Source organism: Bactrocera oleae, chromosome 4 (genome assembly GCF_042242935.1).
Source record: "Bactrocera oleae isolate idBacOlea1 chromosome 4, idBacOlea1, whole genome shotgun sequence".
In the NCBI taxonomy this organism is placed as follows: domain Eukaryota; kingdom Metazoa; phylum Arthropoda; class Insecta; order Diptera; family Tephritidae; genus Bactrocera; species Bactrocera oleae.
The window spans coordinates 50,691,575-50,714,296 of record NC_091538.1 but is presented as its reverse complement, the minus strand read 5'-3'; the positions used below and the strand labels follow the sequence as shown (position 1 = coordinate 50,714,296).

At 32.6% G+C, this 22,722-nt stretch overlaps 3 protein-coding genes across 10 annotated transcripts in view; all 3 read right to left on the bottom strand.

The window, feature by feature from the left end:
- lola (longitudinals lacking) overlaps positions 1 to 22,722 on the bottom strand; it is a 111,829-nt gene that overhangs the window by 74,202 nt on the left and 14,905 nt on the right. For all 7 annotated transcript variants that reach the window (XR_011395963.1, XM_036377283.2, XM_036377291.2 and 4 more), the window contains exon 5: positions 22,573 to 22,653. Coding sequence is in view for 6 of the 7 variants with exons in the window: in XM_036377283.2 (XP_036233176.2) it covers positions 22,573 to 22,653 (81 nt within the window). In the remaining variant the exon portion in view is untranslated. The remainder of the gene's footprint in view (positions 1 to 22,572; positions 22,654 to 22,722) is intronic.
- LOC138856980 (uncharacterized) lies at positions 750 to 4,294 on the bottom strand. Its single transcript, XM_070108168.1, has one exon. It carries the CDS (start codon positions 4,266 to 4,268, stop codon positions 3,510 to 3,512), a length of 759 nt encoding a protein of 252 aa, XP_069964269.1. The 5' UTR covers positions 4,269 to 4,294; the 3' UTR covers positions 750 to 3,509.
- LOC106619615 (probable basic-leucine zipper transcription factor D) lies at positions 5,342 to 22,566 on the bottom strand. Of its 2 annotated transcripts, none has more exons than XM_014237799.3 (2): positions 18,539 to 22,566; positions 5,342 to 6,712 (listed from the first exon to the last, which is right to left on the bottom strand). In XM_014237799.3, exons 1-2 carry the CDS (start codon positions 18,540 to 18,542, stop codon positions 5,709 to 5,711), a joined length of 1,008 nt encoding a protein of 335 aa, XP_014093274.1. In that variant the 5' UTR covers positions 18,543 to 22,566; the 3' UTR covers positions 5,342 to 5,708. The 2 variants fall into 2 exon arrangements, 1 of the variants encoding a protein (XP_014093274.1); XR_001330801.3 differs by lacking the exon at positions 5,342 to 6,712 and adding an exon at positions 16,177 to 16,268.

Below are 22,722 nucleotides of genomic sequence, written 5' to 3'. Positions count from 1 at the left end.
CGACACAAGTCACTGATGGAAACACAGTAGTTTGGATAAACTTGAGAAAATGATTGCGTGATTTAGCAGTGGATGGAAAGCGGTTTGGAGTTATCCTGACAAAACAAAATAAAGAAGAATTTGACGTGCGTTTGATATTTTTTAAAATAATTTTTCTTTTTTACTTTCATTTTTATGAAGAGCCAGCGAAACCTCTGCGCACCGCATTAGAGTTATAGACGTTGTAGTAGAGTACATAGTGGTAGTGGTAGTAGTAGTGGATAATAGTAGTAACGGTAGGTGTATAGTTGTAATAGACGATATATATAGTAGATCTAGAAGAGACTTAGTTGCAAATCGATTAGTCAAAGAGTTACAAACACATTTATAAATTGCAAATAATAACAGTTACTGCAACCTATAGGCAACACAAACCATTGCCGGTGACACATACACGCACGCAAGTTGTTGTAGAAACACATAATTGACACAGTTTAACAGTAGAAATAAGTAGAGAAATAAAGAATAGTAAAACAAACCATTTTTAAAACATTTTCTGAAAGAAGAATACAATTATTGCATTTAAGTGTTTATTTAATAATATATTATCATTTTGTGTTTATATATGCTTATATGTATATATACTTTTCATTTATATGTATGTATTGTATATACATATATACATGCATCGCTTAATGTAGAAGAACATGGCATTTGTTTTCGGGGTTTAACAATGAATAGCTGTTATACTAAGAGGTAATTAAATAATATATTTTTTTCATTTTGTGCTTTTTTTATTTTTTTGCAATACACATATACTATATTGTATGCGTGTTATTTTGGTTATCAGCATGTTCACAACACAAATCCATCAACTTATATAACTAATATACAATGTATGTAGAAAATTCGTAATCTTTTGGGTAACATTATATATATATATAAATATGTGTAATATGGTATATTTAAATTTTGTCACATATGTATTGTGTGTTTGTATGTAGGCGTTATATAAAAAATATGTATAGCTATTATATACATGCTTTATGTATGCATATGTACATGTAATTATCAGAAAGTGTAACATTGTAATATTTCTACAGTCGTTTATGTGTACGTTCATATGTCAAATATATCTACATATACATAAGCTCCAGACTAGAATGTTAAATAACATCAATTTACGACACGGTACTTGATAGGTTAAAATTTTTCTTTTGAAAAATTTTTGAACGTGTTATTTGCTCCTATTGTTGTTGTCATTATTTTATTATTTTTCTCTTTTATTATTGTGGTTATTATTATTAAATTGTCGTATATTTTCTACACGTTACGCAGATATACATATTTTTTATATTTTTTAATATATTATTTTTGTGCCTTGCTTATTTTTTTTATTTGTATTATAATGTATTATTACTCTGTTTTTATATTTGATATATTTTTTGATCTGTCGTGTTAAATTTTTTGCTATTAAAGTTTATTAAATAGTTATTCTTTTGTTTGTGTTATTATTGTTCTTATAATAATATTTTATTTTATTTCGTATAATATTGTATATTTTTGTCTCTCGTTGTAGATTTACCTTAATTATTAATTTTTGTTAATATAATTTAATTTTCCTGCTGTTATTAGCGTTATTATTATTATTTGTTATAATATGTGTATTTTTAGTATTTTTTTATGTGTGTATTTTCGTTTTAATATAAATAATTATTAGCATTATTGATTATTATAACTCTCTCTCTCTATTTTATTAATTTGCTTATTATTATGATTTTTTTTAAATTTTATTGTTAATAATATTATTTGTTACACATTGTTTATTAATTTTTTATTTTAATTATATTGTTATCATTGTTATGTTTCGTACAAGTAATTTTTCTATTTCGTTCATGTTTCTTCATTTTTATTTTTATTTTCATTATTGAATTTTATTATTTTTATTCCACTTATTAATGTTGTCATGGTTTATTATTTTTAATTTTACTGTTAATTGTATTATTATTATTTTTAATTTTATTGTTGATAATATCATTTATTTTTCTATAGTATGTATGTTTTTATATGGTTTTAATATGCATTGTCTTCATTATTTGTATTATTAATTATTATGACTTTTTAATTCTCTTGTTAAAATTATTTAAATGTTTTTTTTTGAATTATCTATTTTTTATTTTTTAAATTTATTTTTTTATTTTGTAATTTTTTTTATTTGTTTTTTAATTTTTTTAATTTATAATACTTTTAATTTGTAATATAATACATATTTTTAATTATCATAAATTTTTTTTTTTACTGATATAACCATTATAAACCTTTTTTCATATTATATAGATATTTATTTCGGTGTTTTCGTTTTGATATGTTTTATTTCTTTTTTTGTTTATGCTTTGGCATAGGTATGAGTTTGCTATCAAACTTACTATAGGATCATGGTCAAATGTTTAAAATCAAGCAAATAAAAATATTACAACTATTTAAAGTGCAAATTTTGCAACTTTTAAACTAAGTTTGTGCGCCATGAAGATAGCTGGCATTAATTTTTTGTTAGTAAAGTATTAAATTCCCTGTTTTCATCAATAAAATTCTTAAATCTTTATACAGTTTTCTACTATATGCTGCTGGACGCATTAAACAATTTTTTAAAAGTTAAGTAAAAAACGCTAATTTAAAAATTATTAATTTAAAATATATAAGACAAGTAGACGCGACCGCGTTCCTTTCACAACATTTGAACCATATTTTGAAGATTTCGAAATTCTAAAAATTTCTTTCCATGCGCACTAAATTTCTAGCGGTATTCAACTCTAAACTAAATAGTCGCCGTACTTGCCTGATTGACGCTAACTACGCTGCATCGGCGTTTTTGAATGAACATGTCCATAAAAGTCATGGCTTAGACGAAAAATACATAAGTAAATAAATAATTTATAATCTAGTTGGGATTAACTGTGACTGCCTGTCGTTCCCTGGAGATCTGGTTAACTTTTATATAGTTAATACTAGACGAATATGCGTTAATAATAAAATATCTTTTGGTTTGTTTTCTTACAAAATGTAAATTACAAAAAAATTAAAATACCGTAAACGTCTTTCGTGTCGGTTCGTTTGGTAATAATAATGCATTACTTTTTAAAATAAATAATAAATAGTTACTAAAATTATTTTAGGTATACATATGTATATGAGTAAAATAAAAGTGTGTGTAAAATAATGAACAAAAAGTTGTCAAATGTTAATACTTTTTGGTAAATGTTTCGTACTTATACATATGTATATGTGGGGTGCTGTGCTCATTTGGTGCACCGCAAATGTCATGCTTTAAAATGTTGTGCGTATCGGTGACCTTTGCCGAACAGCTTGCCTTTTTTATGTAAATGTATGTATATATGTATAGGAATTATTAAATAAATAAATGAATAAATAAATAAATAAGTAAGTAGGTAAAATGAGTATTATTTTATGCTAAATATCCTTGGCATGTTAAATACATAATAAAAATCCTTGCATGACAATTAAGCACTTGCTTAGTTGTTGTTGTATGCAAATGGTATCGTATTGATGAGACGCTCCTTTAACAATGTATTGGATATCAGCTGTATGCCCAATTTCATTTTCCACTCCTCACCAATAGCATCCAAAGCCTTGCTGGCCGCAATTTGTCCCACAGCACCATCATTATCAGCATTAACGGTCAACGAGCGAGCGATTTCCTCATTAATGCCTTCGGCCGCCTGGCCATTACTCTCGCCCATCACCGTTGCAGCCGATATGGCGGTTATAGCGCCAGTCAAACCGTAAGTCGGCTTCTTGTCCAACACCACCGCGTCCATATTTATGGCGCCATCCACATCCGTTCCATTGGCGGCATGTGCTTGTGGTGCGGTGGGGGCCTGTGGGCTGTGCGGCATGTTCTCCGAGTCATATTGCTCCCTTTTCAATGATAAATTCTCCGGTACGGCACCATTACAAGCGTCATTAGTGTGGTTCACATTATTCTCACCACTACTGCGGTAACCGCTCGCGCCGCCACCGCCGCTATTGCTGGTTGCCTGTTGCGCTATGGCCGGCGGTATGCCGTGTTTCGAGGTTAAGTGGCGTACCATGTGATATTTACGGCGGAAACGTGAGGGGCACAGGTCGCAACTGAAACGTGGCGGTATACCGATGCATTCGTCGCGCATGTGACGCTGTAAGTGACGCTTGCGCAAATAGCTTTTGCCACAGACGGCGCAGGGGAAGCGCTCATGTGGATTCTCAACGAACATTTCATTGCCGATCAGCATTGTGGATTTGAATTCGTACTTTAAATCTGTTTAATGTTTTGTTTTGCGGAGTGTTTGTTGTTGTTTTTGGATTTTTTGTGTTATTCATTTTTTATTTGTGATTTTATAACACGTAACGGTTGTTTCAAATGCAGCGTCGATGAGTGTGTGTGCGTGCGTGTAATGAGATTTTATGTGATGTATGAAATGAAAACAAAAAGGAAACAAAAAAATTATATAATGTAATTGAACACATTGCAATAACTACATAAACACTTTTAGTTGTAAAAACATTTATTTTTATTATTAAATTCTTTTTTTTTTTTGCGCAGTTTGCATTAAATTTTAAACAATTTTTTTCTGCTTCTTTTACAAGTAATAAATACAATTAAATACAAGTTAAGCATAAAGTTGTTGTTGTTTTTTACTCACAAATAATTGTTGTCTACGACAGAAAGGTAAATTACTGGTTCCAAAGTCCTTGCGACGGCAGGAGTACTACTCTTACATACTGGTACTACGTACATTACGTTGTACTGCTGTTTATATAATGATTATAGGATCAATTAGCTAAAGTTAACAATAATAATTATGTAATTATATGTACACCTACATACAAGTGTGCACAAATTTCGGAATTCAAAGTGTTGCTAAACTATAAAACTACCAAAATATTGTTGTTTTTTCAGCAATACTATCAAACTACATTACAAAAACAACTGCAACGCTAAAAGCTAACTAAACTAGTATCAGTTATGAGCAATTAATTATAACAAACCGTAGGTTAACGCTGTACATTACTTCACGAATTCTAAATTTTATTTTTTTTACACGCATTTATATATGTTCGTATATGTGTTTTCTTGCGGCTAATGCATACACATTTTTGGGGGGGCAGCAACGCTTTTGACGCCGTAAATCATTGTTGCTGCCACATATGCTGCAGTTGGCTGGCATAAACTTGAAAATAATGCGCTAACATAGCTGTACATACATAAAATATATATGTTAGTTAACTGTAAATATGTCATATACATGTATGTCTGTATGCACTTTGCGTTGCATGACTTTTAAATTAAATTTAAATGCTTACATACAGATATTCAATCACACTGGGCTCTTTATTATAACATTTTCATAGGTATACTCGTATAGCATTATAAACTACAGTTTAGCGCTTACATATGTACAATTTATGCTATACATACAAGTATATAATAAAAACTAATAATAAATATTTAAATAAACGCGCCTAACCGTAAACTACAGCTAACTTCAAGTAGCATAATACCTGAACAAAACAATTCAAACGTTGCAAAACAAACGCGTTGATTTCCAAAAACGTGTTTAACAATAAGCACACAAATAGGCCTCAACTGCAGCTTACTACAAATGTAATGCAGTGAAGCGTGTGCGCTGCTTGCATTTGGCACGTCATTTTCGACACGCAGCACGTAGAGTTCACATTTTCTTATTGTGAATGCCATGTTTTTGCCGCAAGTGTAGCTTCAAGTCGTACTTCCACGAGCAGGTGAAGGCGCAGAACTCGCAGTGGAACTGCACGTTGGCTTTCTTGGTTGTGGCCGCCGTGTGTGGCGACATTATGCTCGCGGAGGAGCCGGCGCTGGCGCTGACGCTACTCACGGCTTCCAATGCGCTGTTGCCGCCTCTACACAGTAGCTTCTCCGCAGTGCTGGCGTGTAATTTCTTACTTGTATTATGTTCGTTTGTTACATTTACCGTTTCGCCGGCTGCTACGGCTTTTGTGGCAACATCTTGCATTGCTGCGGCTGTTTGTGGCAACAACATTGTACTGCCAATTAAATTGGCCAATTGTATGGAGGCGGCCGCTGTTATTTGGCAGCCACTACAATTGCTGTGATGGGCGGACGATGTTGGTGTGCAGCATGTGGTTGTTGGATGCGTCGGCAGGGTAGTTGTTGTTGTTGTTAGCGGTGGTGGTGATATTGTTGCTGCTGCTGCGGCGACATTTGTCATAGCATGCGGTTGTATGATGTGTAAATGTTGTTGTTGCTGTTGCGTTTGCGCCTGTTGCATAAACCGCTTGCCACAGCACTTGTACATGGAGCGTATCGATATTTCCGGCTCAAGCACATCACACAGCAGTTTGTTTACGCTCGGCACGGGGCTTTGCGTGGGTGGCGTCGTCGCGCTGGACAGTGCGCCGGCTGGCGTGTAGGCGGGTAGCGCGCTATGCACGTCCGCTGCTAGGCCAGTTAATAAGCGATTTTTGGCAACTAATAAATCATTTTGCTTGGCGCACTCATTGCGCTCATTGCTAATACTCCTGTGTCGCTGTTTGTTGTGATTGCTATTGATGTTGTTGTTGTTATTATTATTACTGTTATTGATATTATTATGCATGTGTACCGCATTGCTGCTTGCAGAGGCTGCTGCGACGACGGCTGCCGCTGCGGTGGCAATATTATACAATGTCCGTAAATCTGAAAAATTGATGATTTCGCATTGGCAACGAGATTTTAAGTTATTTTTATACTTTGCTGGGTGTACCATAATACGCCCCTTATTTTTGCATTACCCTAAAAATTGAATTCAATACTATTATGCATATATTGTACATACTTATCAATATATATGTATGTATGTATAAATTGATAATGATATATTTGAGTATGCCAAGACAGATACATAGTAACGGTATATATGTACTTATAGCACATAAGTACATGCATACATACATACGTATATGTATACATAGCAGTTTGTAAAAATGCGCTGCAAAAGTACCCACAAATAAATGCAAACCAGCTGTGGAGCACACACTTCTAACCACAAATGCCGTTAAACCCTAATTAATAACACAGTAGTAGTGGAGATTTAGTGATTACGAGATTTTATATAGAACATGTACTATATATATATACCAGCTAGCGGTTTTATAAACCTCAATCATTAAACATACATATGTATATATGTACATGTATGTACGTATCGCTTAGTATATGTATGTATGTACATATTTATGTGTAACAACAATTTAATTAAACAAAAAATGTTATTTACCGCCCTTGACACTTGTAACTTTACACTATTAACGCATTAATTTAATAAAATATAGATTATGTACCAACATATATGTATATACAGGCATATGCATATATATATGTGAATACATAAATACATACAAAAAATGAAAAAAACTTACTTGAAATGTTACACGTTTATATAGTATATGTAGTCACTCATTTATGTATGTACTATGTAGTTATATATAAACAATTATATACAGCAGACATAATAGTAGAAATTATTATAAAATAGTAGACATTGCTTAAATTACGAAATGCCAAAACTCCAACAAGAAAACCTTTTTTTTAGACATGAAGCAGTCCATTTTGTACAGTTATACTAACACCAAATTAAAAACTCTATTATATATAGATGCACAAAAACTTACATATTTATTTAGTTAAAAATGAGCTTAACAAATTCCATATTATTTAAAAGATTTTTAAATATAATATACATACTAATATATATATATATATGTATATAAATTTGATTAATTTGGCGATGTCAATAATACATATTTATAAATATAAATATATACATATATATAAATTTAATTTCTATAGATAAATTATATATATATGTATATATGGTATGATATATACATATAAAGATATATTTAACCATAACTATATACATATGTATATAATAATTCATGTCATAAAAAACAAATACAAATTCTTATTTAAATTCAATATAAAACCTCCATGTAAAACAAATTTCATAAAAATCGGCAAACCTTTGTCGTATACATAAATGAAATGCAGATTATATGCCACTAATAGTAAACAAAACGTTGGAATTCTAAATAGTTAGACCAGTCTCGCGTTGTCGAAAAGCTTACCTGCTACATGTATTCACACATAAACAAATCAGCGCGTATATGTTATCGTATGTACTAAAATATAATAAGAATTAATAAAAATAAATAAAAAATTAACCTAACCTCAAGAACAACTCTAACCTTAAAACTACACTGCTTACATTGACTTTGTGTATATTTTCGAGTATTATTATAAAGCACAAACTTGGTTTGGCAAGGACAAAAAAAATTAAATGAAAATGGCAATTTTTGCTTTTGGTCGACAAACTGAATTCTTTGGTTAGATAATGTCCGATGAAATGCGTAAATATTGCACAAAAATGCTACCACAATGCAAATCGAAGCAAACACATGCTATTTTGACGTACAGCGCTTGCATATAAGGAGAAAAAGTTAAAAGACCAGGCGGTTTAGTCCGCATTTTCCGACTTGAACGCATCGACTTGTTGTTGGCGCTGATGTTGAAATTGATGTCTAAAGTGGTACAGCGCTTGCTGGGACTGCAAATGTTGCCGATAAGCGACATCGATGTCAACAGTGCTATCACTAACAACATTTGCGTCCGACGTTGTACGCACGTTATTGTCGTTGTCCATGTCCTCGTTATCGATATCGAATTTATCGGAAACGCTTTTGTCATCATCATCAACATCTTTTGTGTCGTCTTCCGCATCCAAATCGACCACATCAACACCCATAAAACTGACCGCCGACGACGCTGCCGTTGCATCCGGCGACGCTTGTGGACGCGCGCGCGCATCAGCGTATGACAATAGTTGCATATCGCCACCGCTACGTTGTTGCTGTTGTGGCGATAGGCGATGATGCGCGAATCCATGTGTGCGTACACCATGATTGCTGCCCGCTACGGTGGTGGGACGTCGAAAAAACGACCGTATCGCCATTTCGGGATGTTTCTTGCGCACATGTTGACGCAAATGATCGGCGCGTTTGGTGCGGTGACCACATACCGAACACACCATGCTCTTGCCCTTGCCGCACTCTTGACGCAGATGACGACGCAACGTGCCGTGACGGCGATACGTGCGAAAGCATTGCGGACACTCGTAATTCTCTTCGGAATTGTCGTGCAACTGATAGTGCGTGCCGCCCAATGCAAGGCTGCCGCTGTAGAGGGCATCGGTGCATTCGACTGTGTTGTTGCTGCTGTTGTTGTCATGTGGGTGACTTTCTTCGGATGGATTATTTGCAAAAATGTTGCTAGCGTTGTTATCTATGAGTATATTGGCGACGCTTACCGTTTGTTGTGGGTGGTGGGAAGGTTGTTGCTGTTGTTGTTGTTGTCTCGTAAATGAATTGCCGGTTGGGCGTAAATTTGAATTGGAGTTGTTGGTGTTGGCGATGATTGTGGTATTGGTTGAATGAACGTATGAGGGGAAATATCCTGAAATTTGTTGTTGTTTAGTTGTTTGGGTTTTTCTTTTGGATATTTTGATTTTTTTTTTTTGTATTTTTTTTGGCAAATTTGCGATGTGGTAAGAGCAATTCAAAAAATTATTTCCGAGTTTTTTCAAACTTCGAAAATCTCAAAACAGTTACATATATTTGAATTGCAGTGGAGAAAGTTGAATGAAATCTTACGAATTATCTATGTATGTAGTTGCGTGCGTGTGTTTATTTGTTGTAGCATTTAGCATAGTATAGTTTGCTTTGGTCAGTATATTAGGCATGCCAATATTTATATATAATAAATATATTGATTTATGTAAATGTGTATGTATTAAAAAGCCAGAGCGCTGCCTCCATTCCACAAAGGAACAGCTAGAGCATTCGCCGTGGCAAAAACAATTTTACAATCACAATGCACATTCTCTGGGTTGCACAAGCCGTCTTTGTTAATAAGTTGTTTTTGTTGTTGTTTCATTTAACGTTTTAGTTGCGGTTAATAAGATTATGTGTTAAAATGCTACGTTTTGTTAAATCGACTACACAACGGTGTGGTGGATTCGGTCTGCATATATTTGTCGAGCAATTAGTGAATGTAGTAAAGCGTTTGCGAGGCGTAAATGTCCTACAAGAACATAATGTTTGTTATTTTTTGGAAACCTTCAACTCATTGGAAAAGCATTATGAGTAACATATGCCATTTATAAGCACACAGTATGTGCGCGGAGTTGCCTGAACGAGCTACTCTTCAAAGCAATAATAAAACAATTATATTACAATTATAGGGTAGCGCTTCCAACAATAGTCTAAGAGAACATTTGCGGAGGTTTTTCAATAAGAGAAACCTGTCAATGCATGTATTACTGAAAATCATATTCAAATTCTATGTCTGTCGCCATTATGCCACTCTCAAGCACAATTAACTAAAGAATATTTAAATGACAAAAAAAAACTACTAATTTTAGCTTAAAAATTGCAATATTGGTCGTATGTTCTATCTATAATCGCCAATAAAACACTTTTGAAAGTTCTTCTTCTTCGAAACCTCTTTCCATGTTCACTGCTCCAACGATTTCAAAGGAATATGTTTTTTAAGATTCAAAGAAATTTACTCCCTCCCCCAAGCCGCATAATTAAAACTGATATAATACTGTTATAAGCCACTGAAACCTGCAATGAGTACTCCGGAATAAATGAATACCGTATAAATGGCTAAAACTAGCTTCTACTGAAACTAAAATTTTCGTAAAGCTAAGCCTAGATTCTGATTTAATCTTCTATATATGTATTTTAATACTGACTTTAGAAAAGGTGGCATGAGACCTCTGTGGAAAAATATATAGATATGATAATGGGACCGCAAAACTATTATTATTTGAAGAATTTTGGCAGATATACATACATACAAAAAAACAGCAAAAAAAAAAATAATAAAAATTTTACGGTTATCGTCTTCTCTAGACTTTTTGTCTAAGAAACATAATATTTATCAAAATTCTTCCCTTACATCAATAAACTTATCCAATATGTAGCTGCATTAGGCTAAAAAAAATGTGTAGAAGAGTAAGCTTCAATTCTGGAATCTTTAGAGAAATTTTTAAATTCAGGAACAGTCTAGAAAAAATTTTCTTCAAATTATTCCAAAAATTTGTTTGGGTTTGCTTGGAAGAGTCATAAAAAACTGGCAAAATCCAACAGTTTAATATGCACCAAAAAATATTGTTTTCGAAATGGTTTTGGATACGACGAATATCTGTTTTTTCTTTAGATATGTGTATAATCAATAAATATGACTACTAGTAAAATCTTAATACTCGCCAGCAGCAGTTAACGACTGCACCTATTCAAGGTCATCAGATTTTATATTTCCATTATTAACAGTTTCAGGTATTGTTTTAATCAAAAGTGAAACATTTGGCTTTGAGAATATTTTTTTTTTCCCGTAAAAAGATAAATCGAAATAAAATCGAGAGACAATAAAAACTTGGAAAGGTATCGTAAGCAAAGGATCTTATCGTATTCCCTCGACATTTTTTAACATTGAGTGCGCAATATGACATTTTTAAAGGGAAAGAAATGTCAATTTGAGAAAAATGGCGTTTGAAATTCAACAGCTGAGAAGAAATTCGAACAAGTGTTTAAAAAATAAGTGAGTTTTTTGTTTAATTTTATATTTTTTAAGCTTTCATGTACCAACCACACTTGCAATGTAAAGAGAATGGCAATCAACTGGTTCTAAACTTAATTTTGTCTTCAAAATAGATTGGGAGTTTTCTCACAAAAATAAAGCCCCGATTTAATTTGTACTGAAAAGGCATAATTACTCTTGCAATATAAAGAGATTTGCAAATGGCTGTAGTCTCTCTTTTTGGATATTATCTCTTTACAAAAGTTGTTGTTGTTGTAGCGGCAGAAAAACATTGCCGAAGTAATTTCGAGGAATGGTGCCGATTTGGCAGTCCTTGGGTCCGCTCCGGTTACTTAAAACCGACTGTCATGGAAAGAGATGCCGGACCCAAAGTACGGTATAGGTTTTAGAAAGGCCTCAAACCCTACCAAGGTGATTAGTATGTTCATTCCACACTACCAATCGGTAATGAAAAATGCTTGGCAGTTTCAGGGCGCTGACGCATTGATTTGATCCGCTATGCTTTTGAGCGCCGTGGGGTAAAACTGTCGTTAACAGGCACCCACGTAAAAACGCCGGACTTTGCCATGGGAAGACAGTCGTAGATTGCTCTTAAGTAACTTACTGTTTGAATAATTACTGATTTAAGTTTAAAAATCTATTTTATTTTAAATTTTTTTATATTATTTAAAAATCTATTTAAGAATTAATCACTCATAAGACTCAGAAAATTGTTTAACTGATTCACTTAAAGTTATGTCTTTCAAAATGTTTTTACGAAATTTGTAAAATTGTGTAGTATTTATTTAAGACTATTTATACCTGTTCCAAAAACAAAAATTTGTTTCAACATAACCTACAAAAGTGATGGGTCTTAACATAACCTATAAAGAAGACATCACTTCAGAAATATACACACATTCACAAATCTAAAAGAAAAAAATATTATTAAGACTTTTTATCAGTCCAAACACGATCCATATAAATTTTTCCTTAAAAAGTCCTGACAGTATGCGAAGATCCTTCTCTGTAGTAACATAACCTCTAATATTAACTAAAAAATCACATTTTTTCACATACTATTTTATTAGTTTTTTTTATATACACAATGACAAAGTACACAATGATTGAATCTAATATTTTACGCAATATAATTTGTATGGTTCTATGTACAAAACTCGCTTGAAAACTACGGACACATACATACTATGTATTTTTACAAGTGGGCTCAATCAATGCAAGTAGCTAAGCACAGCTTAAGCCATACACACACATATATATGTATGCACTAGGTTCGTAACGCTTGCGATCTATTTTAAGTGCGCGTTTGACCCTTTTCCGAATCCCTGGCATGCACGGTGCGTATGTGACGGGACAGGGTGTCGCTGCGCGCGTATTTATTGCTACACATCTTACACATGAAACGTTTGATTTTGCCAGAGGCACAACCACTTTTCAAATGCCGTTGCATGGTGGATACGTGCGAGTAAATTTTTCCACAGTGCGGGCATGTGGGTAAAGCATCGTTACCGGTGGTAAAGGGACTGAAAATGTTTTGGGAATTATTCTACATGATGTATAAATATAGGCGAGAGTAGTTATATTGTTACCTAGATTTGGCAGTTGTGGCTGTGGCATCGAGGAAACTATTTAAGCTGCGCGCAATATCGAATGCGGGATGAAGCAGATCTGCGGAAATAGGGTGTTTTGTTTTTCGTATAAATCTATTTTTTTCTTTTTTTTTTTGAAACACAGCACATAGAATAGAGCAAGGATAAGCAGAAAGAGCAGATTTTTTCATAGCCAAAGATCAACAAAACTAATTTGTTTAAATTGTCATTAATATTACAGCAATAAAAAAGTACCTAACATGCTTTCTAGTAATATATGTATAATGTTTTGATACTATGGTGGTTTTGGTATTACCTTAATTTTTTTTTTAAATCAAATTAGCGACGAGCTGTCAGTAGTCGTTGAAATGATCGCGCATTCAATATTCCGAATGAATTGTTATGAAACCTTAATATTTTTAAGAACATTTAATTAAAAATAAATAGAGATGTTTCTATGCCTAGGCAGAGTTAACAGAATATACTACTTGCATGTATAATACTTTATTGTACAAAACCATTGAAATGTCATTGTGATTTCGTATACAAACTACACTAACAATTAGTCTGATTTCTCTAGTACAAATAATTGTTTAGTTTCAGCTTAGGCAATTTTTATTTTAATATTCCATTAGGAACTTTAAATATAACTGGAATTTTTTTATTTGAGGTTAGGATGCTTTGAAAGTTTTTAAAGTGTTATGAAATAAAAATAAGTGACAAATCAGATTTGTCCATAGAAAGAATTATTTACGATTGACTTCTTTTGAATGCGTCACACATACTAGTGGAGCTGTGATTTGTAATTAGATATAAGCTCAAAACTTACTTGAAAAGATTTCACAACTGTCGGGCAATTGGCTTACTAAATATACCATTATGAAGGACGCAAGGTTTGGAGTTAATAAAAAAAACAAGAGTTAAAAATGAATTTCGTGTCCTAATGAAATACTATTTCAACCACCATAAATGCTGCTGATACCAAAAAGTCGCCAATAAAAAGAAAGATGACGTCCAAAAATGCTGTTATGGACTAAAACATCAAAAAAAAATTCAGAGAATGATTTTGTTTGCTCGTAAAATGAAGTCAGCCGATGTAGCTGATACTCTAAAAATATCAGCTATAACTTTTTCTATTTCCAAAACTCAAGAGAACGGTCGTTGGAAGAAAAATTCCCGAGACTTAGGACTACTTTGAACCAAAATACCAATCGTGATTGGATTGGAAATTGGTTGCAAAAATTTGTAAAATCGTTATAAACGATGTATGATACTAGACAAATAGGACGAATTCACAATGAGGTTCAACTGAAGCTGTGACAATATGTTTTAACTACAACTTTCTGCGCTACTTTAGTAGTGGTACAAGCCCTCGTTCGACAAATAAAATATCTTTATTAAGGACCTGCAGTGGGTATATAAATGTCAACATTGACAAAATCCATTGAAATGGCACTTGGGTAGTTCGAAAGACAAATTTTGTCAATAGTTTCTGGGCCTATTCTTTCGATTACATGGACACAAAATCGCATTTTATAGGAAGAAAATCAAACGTTCCAGATGTAAGATATGTTTTATAAACTGGTTATACTCCAAGAAACAGATCATATATTTTATTGAATAAAGTGCAGAGCAGGACATAAACACTGACCTTTCAAAATGAGAATTAGGATTGTCGGTATATTTAGGTGGATGTCGATAGAGCTATAGTACTATTTCTAAAATTCAAAATGATGCAGTTTTTATACACTCGCAACACTAAATAAGAAAACACTTTTTACTACAAAAAAAAGTTTTTTTTGAAAGTTTTGAAATTTTTTCTGTTTTGGAAAAAAAAGATAGTTGTCTCGTAAACTGAAGTTAAGTGAAATAACTGGATTTTGTTTTTTTGTTTGAAAATAAGGTTATTCGGAAAATCTGACTTCTTGATTTCTTTTCTATTTTGCTTTTCTGCATAATGGATTATATCATTGCAAGTCGACTCGAATAGGTATTTAAAATTTGTTAGATAAATTTTTGGCTCAAACATTCACTGATGACTTACACAAAAAGTTAGCAGATCTCCTATACTAAATGGTTTAATTGACAAAAAAGAAAGTGATTCAAAAATTAGTATAGATCTGCCTTCTGCATCTAGATTTATACGGAAAGCGTTTTATTGCCTTTATTAATATTGTCAATAAGCTAAAACGATTTGTAACAGCAAAGTCTCATACAAAATTTAATAAAAATTTGTCTACGAACCTAAAACTAAAGTATTGAGTGGTAACGGTATAATTTGAATACACCAAGATACCACAAATTCCGACCAAAGTGCAGCAGTGACTGCTACAGTTTCATAAATTCAACTTAATAAGAGTACATACTCTTACTTATAGGAATAAAGAAATTTAAAAATAAAAAATATATTAAAAAAAAACTAGTAATTTCAAAATACACACAAAATGGTATATTTAGACATATTTACATACATAATCTATATGTATACATAGTACATTGAAAGAGCATAATTTAAACTAATTAATGTGGTGGTAACGTTCTATGCATGCGCCTATAGTGTTCGTTCAATTTGAAATTGTGATGAAAGCCACGCCCACAAATGTAACAACTGAACCGTTTTGGCTGATTGCATTCGATAGTCAAATGACGCTTTAATGTGAAGTTACTCTGATAGACACGGCCACAATTTAAGCACGTAAACGGACATTTCAAACGGCTATTTGCCGGGTTAGCTGAGTTACCAGTTGCAGCGGCAGCGGCAGCAGCAGAAACAGCTCTGTTTATATAACATGGAAAGAGTGGGGGGAAAGGAAAAGAAAAGCGCATTATTCGTTTGAGAATTGAGAATGATATTTCAGCGAAAGCAGTAACGGGACGTTTTATTATTTACCTCTGCGCTCTAATGGAGGTGCCTAATTCCGGTTGGTTAGCAAAGCTCTTCCTCTTCACAGATCTTTTAGCTCTTCTCGACTTCGTACGTCTAACATTTGACTCACGCAATTCTGCAGAAGAAAGAAGAGAGAAAGAGCGCAGATGTTGGTCATATTCATTTTTTCAATGTGTTATATTTTCAAACTGCCCTTTCAAAACGGCGCAAATAGGTAGGGGGCGGAAAGGCAAATATAGGCTATTTTCCATGAAATTTTTTCAACTTCAAGTTTCTTTGTAAACAATAAAAAAAAAAAGTTGTTTAGCCTTTTTTTACCAAAAGTTTACTGTGTAGAAGTTTCGCAAAAAGTTTTAGAAAAAAACAAGCAAAAAAGAATTCTGAATTTAACATGCTCAAAAGCTACTTTCAACCGTTATTGAGCTTTCATTTAACTAACACTGGGCTAACTAGTAGTGTAGATTAGAAAGGTAATACATATACATTTATAATGAAAAAAATCTAAGAGCTCGCTGCTGCACACTTCCACCGTATTAAATAAATACAACTCCTTAACGAAAAATATATACATATATATGTATGTATATAAAAATAAATATTAGATAAATAATGCTTGACTTATAAGACAAAAGAAAAATTAATTTTTTTTTTCAAAATTTTAGCAAAGACTGCACACGACGAAAAACATTATTTTTGTTGTAAAGCACATGTGTATGTATGTGTATAGGTTTTTACAGATATATAATCATAAACAAAATGGAAAATAAAAGAAAATATTTCAACAAATCGCGAAAATCACTTATATATTATAGGTTATGTGGAATATGATACAAAATTTGGCACGTTGTTGCTGTTGTAAAAGTGTAAAACATACAAACAAAAAAAAGTCTTAGGTTATGAAACTGGACGCCACAGTACCAAATGGAACCAAATTACGGTGCATTAAGATTACTGGCACCCGAAATGAGAAAAATTTAGCCTGATATAATTTATTTTTGGTCTTAAGTTACAAAAAATGTATTGTTTTAGGTTATGGCACTGGACTTCAGAGTACCTAATCGAATACAAATAACGGTGCATTAGTGTTACTCAGACCCGAACTGGTCGAAAATTGAGTCTTACACAATTTATTTGTGGTCTGAATGTCTGAAAATACAACAGTTACAAGCGGCTGTTGTTGTTCTAGCGCCAAACAGTGTTCTCTGAATAATTTTTTGGCCCTGTTGCCGAGTTGACAGTCCTTGGTCGCAAAACAATTCGGCTCCGGTCGGGTTAGGAGAACTCTGCGACCTTATTACCAGTATTTGCATACCGTTAAATGCATCATTTTGGTTATCACACCAAACGTCAGCTACTACAGGCAAGTTTGTCACCGCAAATTATACGCTGGATGTGTCACTGAAACTCTTTTGCATTACTCAATTACCAAAAAATCGCATGTATGTGTCAATTTTGAAACATATAACTGCATATAGTTGTCTACACAAGTATATAGTATGAGTAAATGTCTGCAATAGAAATACCGTTAAACAAGTGTTGCTGTATTGTATGCGCTACCAGCGCATAGCCAATTCAAGATTTGTCAATAAAAGAGAACTAGATGTTTCAAGCGAAGAGCTTAGAGTCGATTAAACATTGCTTGTGTGTAGTGTGGAGTGGAGAGCGGAGGGGAGACTAAGCACGGCGCATTTTAAGCAATTTTTCAACAAACCATGACCTTGAACTTGGCCGTCTTTAAACTTGTTTCGAACACATTTTATGCATGTGCACAAACATACATCGAAAAAACAAAAAATAAAAATGAACAACAACAACAAAAGCACTTGAATATTAAGCAACGTTCTCTATGCGTCCGTAGATAAATTAAAATTCGAAAACAATACAAGAGATACTCGAATGACGCAGACAATGAAAAGATATGGTAGATGGCTAGATAGACAGACAACAGTGTGTGGAACATTTTGAATCCATATGATTTTCGGCCGGTTCTAACTAATGCATACGTACATACATACATACATACATATGTATGTATGTTGTGTGTACGAGTATATAGCCTGGCTTAACCAGTTATACCAATCAAATATTAACTTCCAACTTAAATTTCTCCAAATATGTACACATACTTATGCATATATGTTTGTATGTGTCTAAAACACTGTTAAATACTACTTAGAACGAAAAAGGAAAACGGGTTTTGAAATTCACTTCAAGTCATCAGCATTCCCTTCACAACACATCCTTTAGTTTTACATACCTACATATGCATGTATATATACATACACATATATGCTTTTTAAGCTGACTTATATTAAATATTTTTGATATTACTTATAAGTAAAGGATCTACATTTAATAATAACAAAATAAATATAAGCTACTTACACATTATGTTGAGTACATGACGATTCTTCGTCACAACACCGGCGTCGTGTCGCACAGTCACATTTCACAACCAGTCATGTAGTTTTTGACAGCGTTGCAATTATATATGCAACTCTCTCGTTCCTAAATGCTGCTTTAATTTTGGTTTTTGTAACGACGCAGAATTCGTAAACAACATTTTTCAAATATAATGGACACATATGTTTAGTGACCACCCCCCGCACAGAAATTAAGGTAATGCAGTAATTTCTACAATTGATTTATGTGCTACATGCATATGTAAGATAACGCGGCTGTATTTTCAAAAATAATCTATTTTTAAATTTGCTGCAGCGGGTATAGAAAAATATCTCTGTGCTTGTATAAAAGAAAATAGACAGCTTTTTAGGTGATAATATACACGGTACAGCGCAGTTTATCAATTTTGTTTATAAACTGATCGGTCTTATGCCTAATTTCAATATCAAAAAAAAAAAGTTTTTCAAAAATCTAAATTAATTACCGACATTTTTAATGTGCATATTCCATTATCTGCATAGGAACGCAACCGAAATTAATTGATGCTCATACTTTAAATGTTCTAAAACATTTTAAAATTTTCGAAAATTTCGGTAATGTGTTTATATTACTAAACTTAAAAAGTTGCTATAAAATTCGAATATTTACTAATGAATAATAGCTATTGGTTTCTAAACACAAAAAATTTTCATTTATTCCAAATTTCGAATATGAGCAGGGTTTTACTTATCGAATTTAATCGAAATAGAGCATAGATGTCCAATATTACAGCTGATCGTCATAACTTCGGTACAACATAGGGTTTTTAAGATTTACTAACTATCCCATAAACATTTTGCATTTTCGACCATTTAAAGTGAAATTCCCACTCGAGAGATATCTACTTCGCACTGCAATCTTAAATGTTGTGGTAAACTATGTCAGGTTATGAAACAAAAACATACCACATACCGTAACAGTTGAGGAACCTTTAATTCAACCAATCCAAATGTCGATAATGAGGCTTACAAGGCGGGAGAGAAAATTCGTCGAAGGCAATTCGAATTTTACAACCCAAACGACATTTTTTTCATGTCTGTAAACTTAAATGTTATAACTTCACCGTTAAAGTGAAACGGCAACGCTTATTTGTTACTTAAAATATGTATATAACTGGCAACATTTAAATGAACGGTGAAATATAAGTATGTTTGTATGTATGAATGTATAAAAATAGGGAATATAATGTAGAAGGGAAGGTAGCAAGGATTACAGGAACTTGTAAATGGAATACAAGGAATTATATATAAGTATATATGTATGTATGTATGTATATTCTGGTGTTTCAAATACAGACAGTGTGAGACAGGATGCATTAGCATAATAATGAAATTTTAATATACATTAATATTCCATTGAAATGTGCACCTTGTCCAACCGATACCGTTGAACAAAGAATACTCACCTGATTCGGCGACAGCTTGCTTGTTTGTGATGTTGTTGACGATGACGATGGCAATGATGTTGACGATGTGGCATGAAACGCACAGTACCTCGCTGCTGCACGCTTTACGCATGCTCACAGCTACATGTTTCAGCCAACCGCTACGGCAGACAGGCGACGAGTCCAACAAAACAGCCAGCAAAATTATGCAAGTAACAGAACTTCCAATTTTATTACGCACACATATCAACACTTAGTAGCACTTGTTTGTTTTTGCACTTTCAACACCGTTAAACAAAACTTTAAAAATTTACACGACTTTCTGACGCGGAAAGTCGTGTAATTAAAAAGAAAGAAACCGCGAACAAATGCACGAACTTACCGAACCGAAAATGGTAACGAATATTTGGCAGCACTGTGTCATGTAATAGGCACGAGCACAGCACCCACCAACGCCCGTTCCCTAATATTTTAGCGCATACTTTGCTTAAATTGCCACTTAAAATAATATTTTTAATAAAAACCAAAAATAAAACTAAACATTTGAGTCCCGTCAACCAACGAAAATAAAAACTATATAACTTAAATACAAAAATGTTAAAATAAATAAATTAAAAGGTATAACACTTTGTATTTGTGGCAAGGCTTACGCCATAACTAAGCTTATGTATGGTATATGCACAGGAAGAGTTAGCATGCATCCGCCTGCGCACGTACACAACGCCATAAACACGTGTGTGGGAGTGTTTGTGTTTGTGTGTTGATACAATTCACACACGTTACTGCTTATTTACATACATTAAAACATAAGAAACAAAGGCTATTAATTGCCATAAAAAGAAGCTTCGATTCTTACAAATGAAGCCTGTACCTCAAACAACAATAACTCAATCTTCACCCAAAAGAAAATTTCCAAAAAAAATATATATATATGTGGTGATAATGTCAGCTTAGTTACCAGCTAATCAAACGTTTTGTGTTAATACAACAAAAAATTTTACGATGATATATGAAAAGCGACGAAATGAGTTTTTGAGTATGACATTATGAATGCAAGCGATTTACATTTATGTATAGGGGACGTCAGCACGGAGAGTATATAGTATGTATTACTTAAAATTTATGTCTATAAAATTAATAAAGTAATAAAAAAAAAAAAAAATTTCTTTACTGCGCGCGCACGACGGACAGACTGAGTTGACTAATAGTTATATATGTATGTATGTATCATAAATACATAAAGCATATAATAAATCTCAATGAGTATAAGAATTTCGATACATATGTATGTATGTATGTATGAAGTGAAAAATGTGGCAAAACTACTTGCATCCAAGCTGGAATTCAGAACAAAAAAAAAACTAATACTCGGCTAAAGCGCTTCGTTAAGCGGCAAATGTACATATTTAGTAAATGATTCCGAAAAAATATATAAATAATAATAGTAACATATATATTATAAGTAAATAGCTTAAGAGCATATTTGTTCAAATATTATATAAATTATAAAACAAAACAAATTCTACACCAGCACCAAAGTCAACAACTGAAAAACTACTATACATAAACGATATTAGTACAATAAACGAACACAAATTAGCATAAATATGTATATATGTAAGTTTGTCAAACAAAATGAAATCAGAAGAACTATAGTAAAAATAAATGTTGTTGTAAAGTGTGTGTAAGTAAGTAAGTAAGTAAGTAAACACAGTTGTGTGGTGTTAAAGAACAATAACAAGTACAATACTTTAAAACTTGCATACATAGTTAATACAAAAAAAATTATTTAACAAAACTAACTAAACAAAGAAAGAGAAAGACAGTGGAAGTGGGCTGCGTTGCATAGCTGTTGCTATTCACATTAAATTTTAACTAAATAAACATACATATATGTATGTGTGTTCAAATATATGTTGTATATGTATATATGTAGCACACTTTTTTTTTAGTTAATGTAAGTACTAAATTTTAAACTCATTATGTATATTTAGCAGCACCACTCTTCCCTTCTTCGCATCTTACATGCTGCTCTATGTATTTTTAAGTATAATCAAAATTAATTTGCTTGTTTTTAATTCTTTTCTAACGCAAACTTTTCGTAAATTTCGTTGTTATATGTATCTACTAGGTTTTTAGAATTTACTGACACTGTGACACAGCAATAGCAGCTTCTTTGAGCACGACTAATAAACTTTGTAACTCCTAATTTTATATATTTTTATTCATTTAAACTACGAAATCAAATAAATTATATGGTATAAGTACATATGTGCATGTACATACATAGCAAAATGTAAAGAAAAATTGATAAAAACTCAAAAAAAAAAACTAAAGCAAAAAAAAAATTTAAACAGATATGTAAACTTTCACTTTTCACTAGTTGCCCATTTTTCCGATATACACTAATTGCTATTGTTTGTGGATGTTAAATTTTCATGTTGCATCCATTTTCTCATTAATATTTTGCAACTAATAGTGTTTGTAAAAAAATATTGTTCATTCAATCTTTGGCATTTTATCTGTCGTGCTCTTTTTAGCTTTCTTTGCTTTTTTCATATATGCTTTGCTTTGATTTATTACACTAGCTCACCTTGTGGATCCCGTTGCTGTGCTTCTTGTGGCGCCAATAATAACTCGTCCTGAGATCTGTCATGTTGCCACGGTGCATATCCTTTAAACAAGAAAAACACAAAAACCAATTATTGACAAATAAATGTATAATTTACAAATCTACAAAATT

What these genes read in the sequence shown, in the direction of transcription:
- LOC138856980 (XM_070108168.1), bottom strand. Translation starts at nt 4,268, where the DNA reads ATGCTGATCGGCAATGAAATGTTCGTTGAGAATCCACATGAGCGCTTC.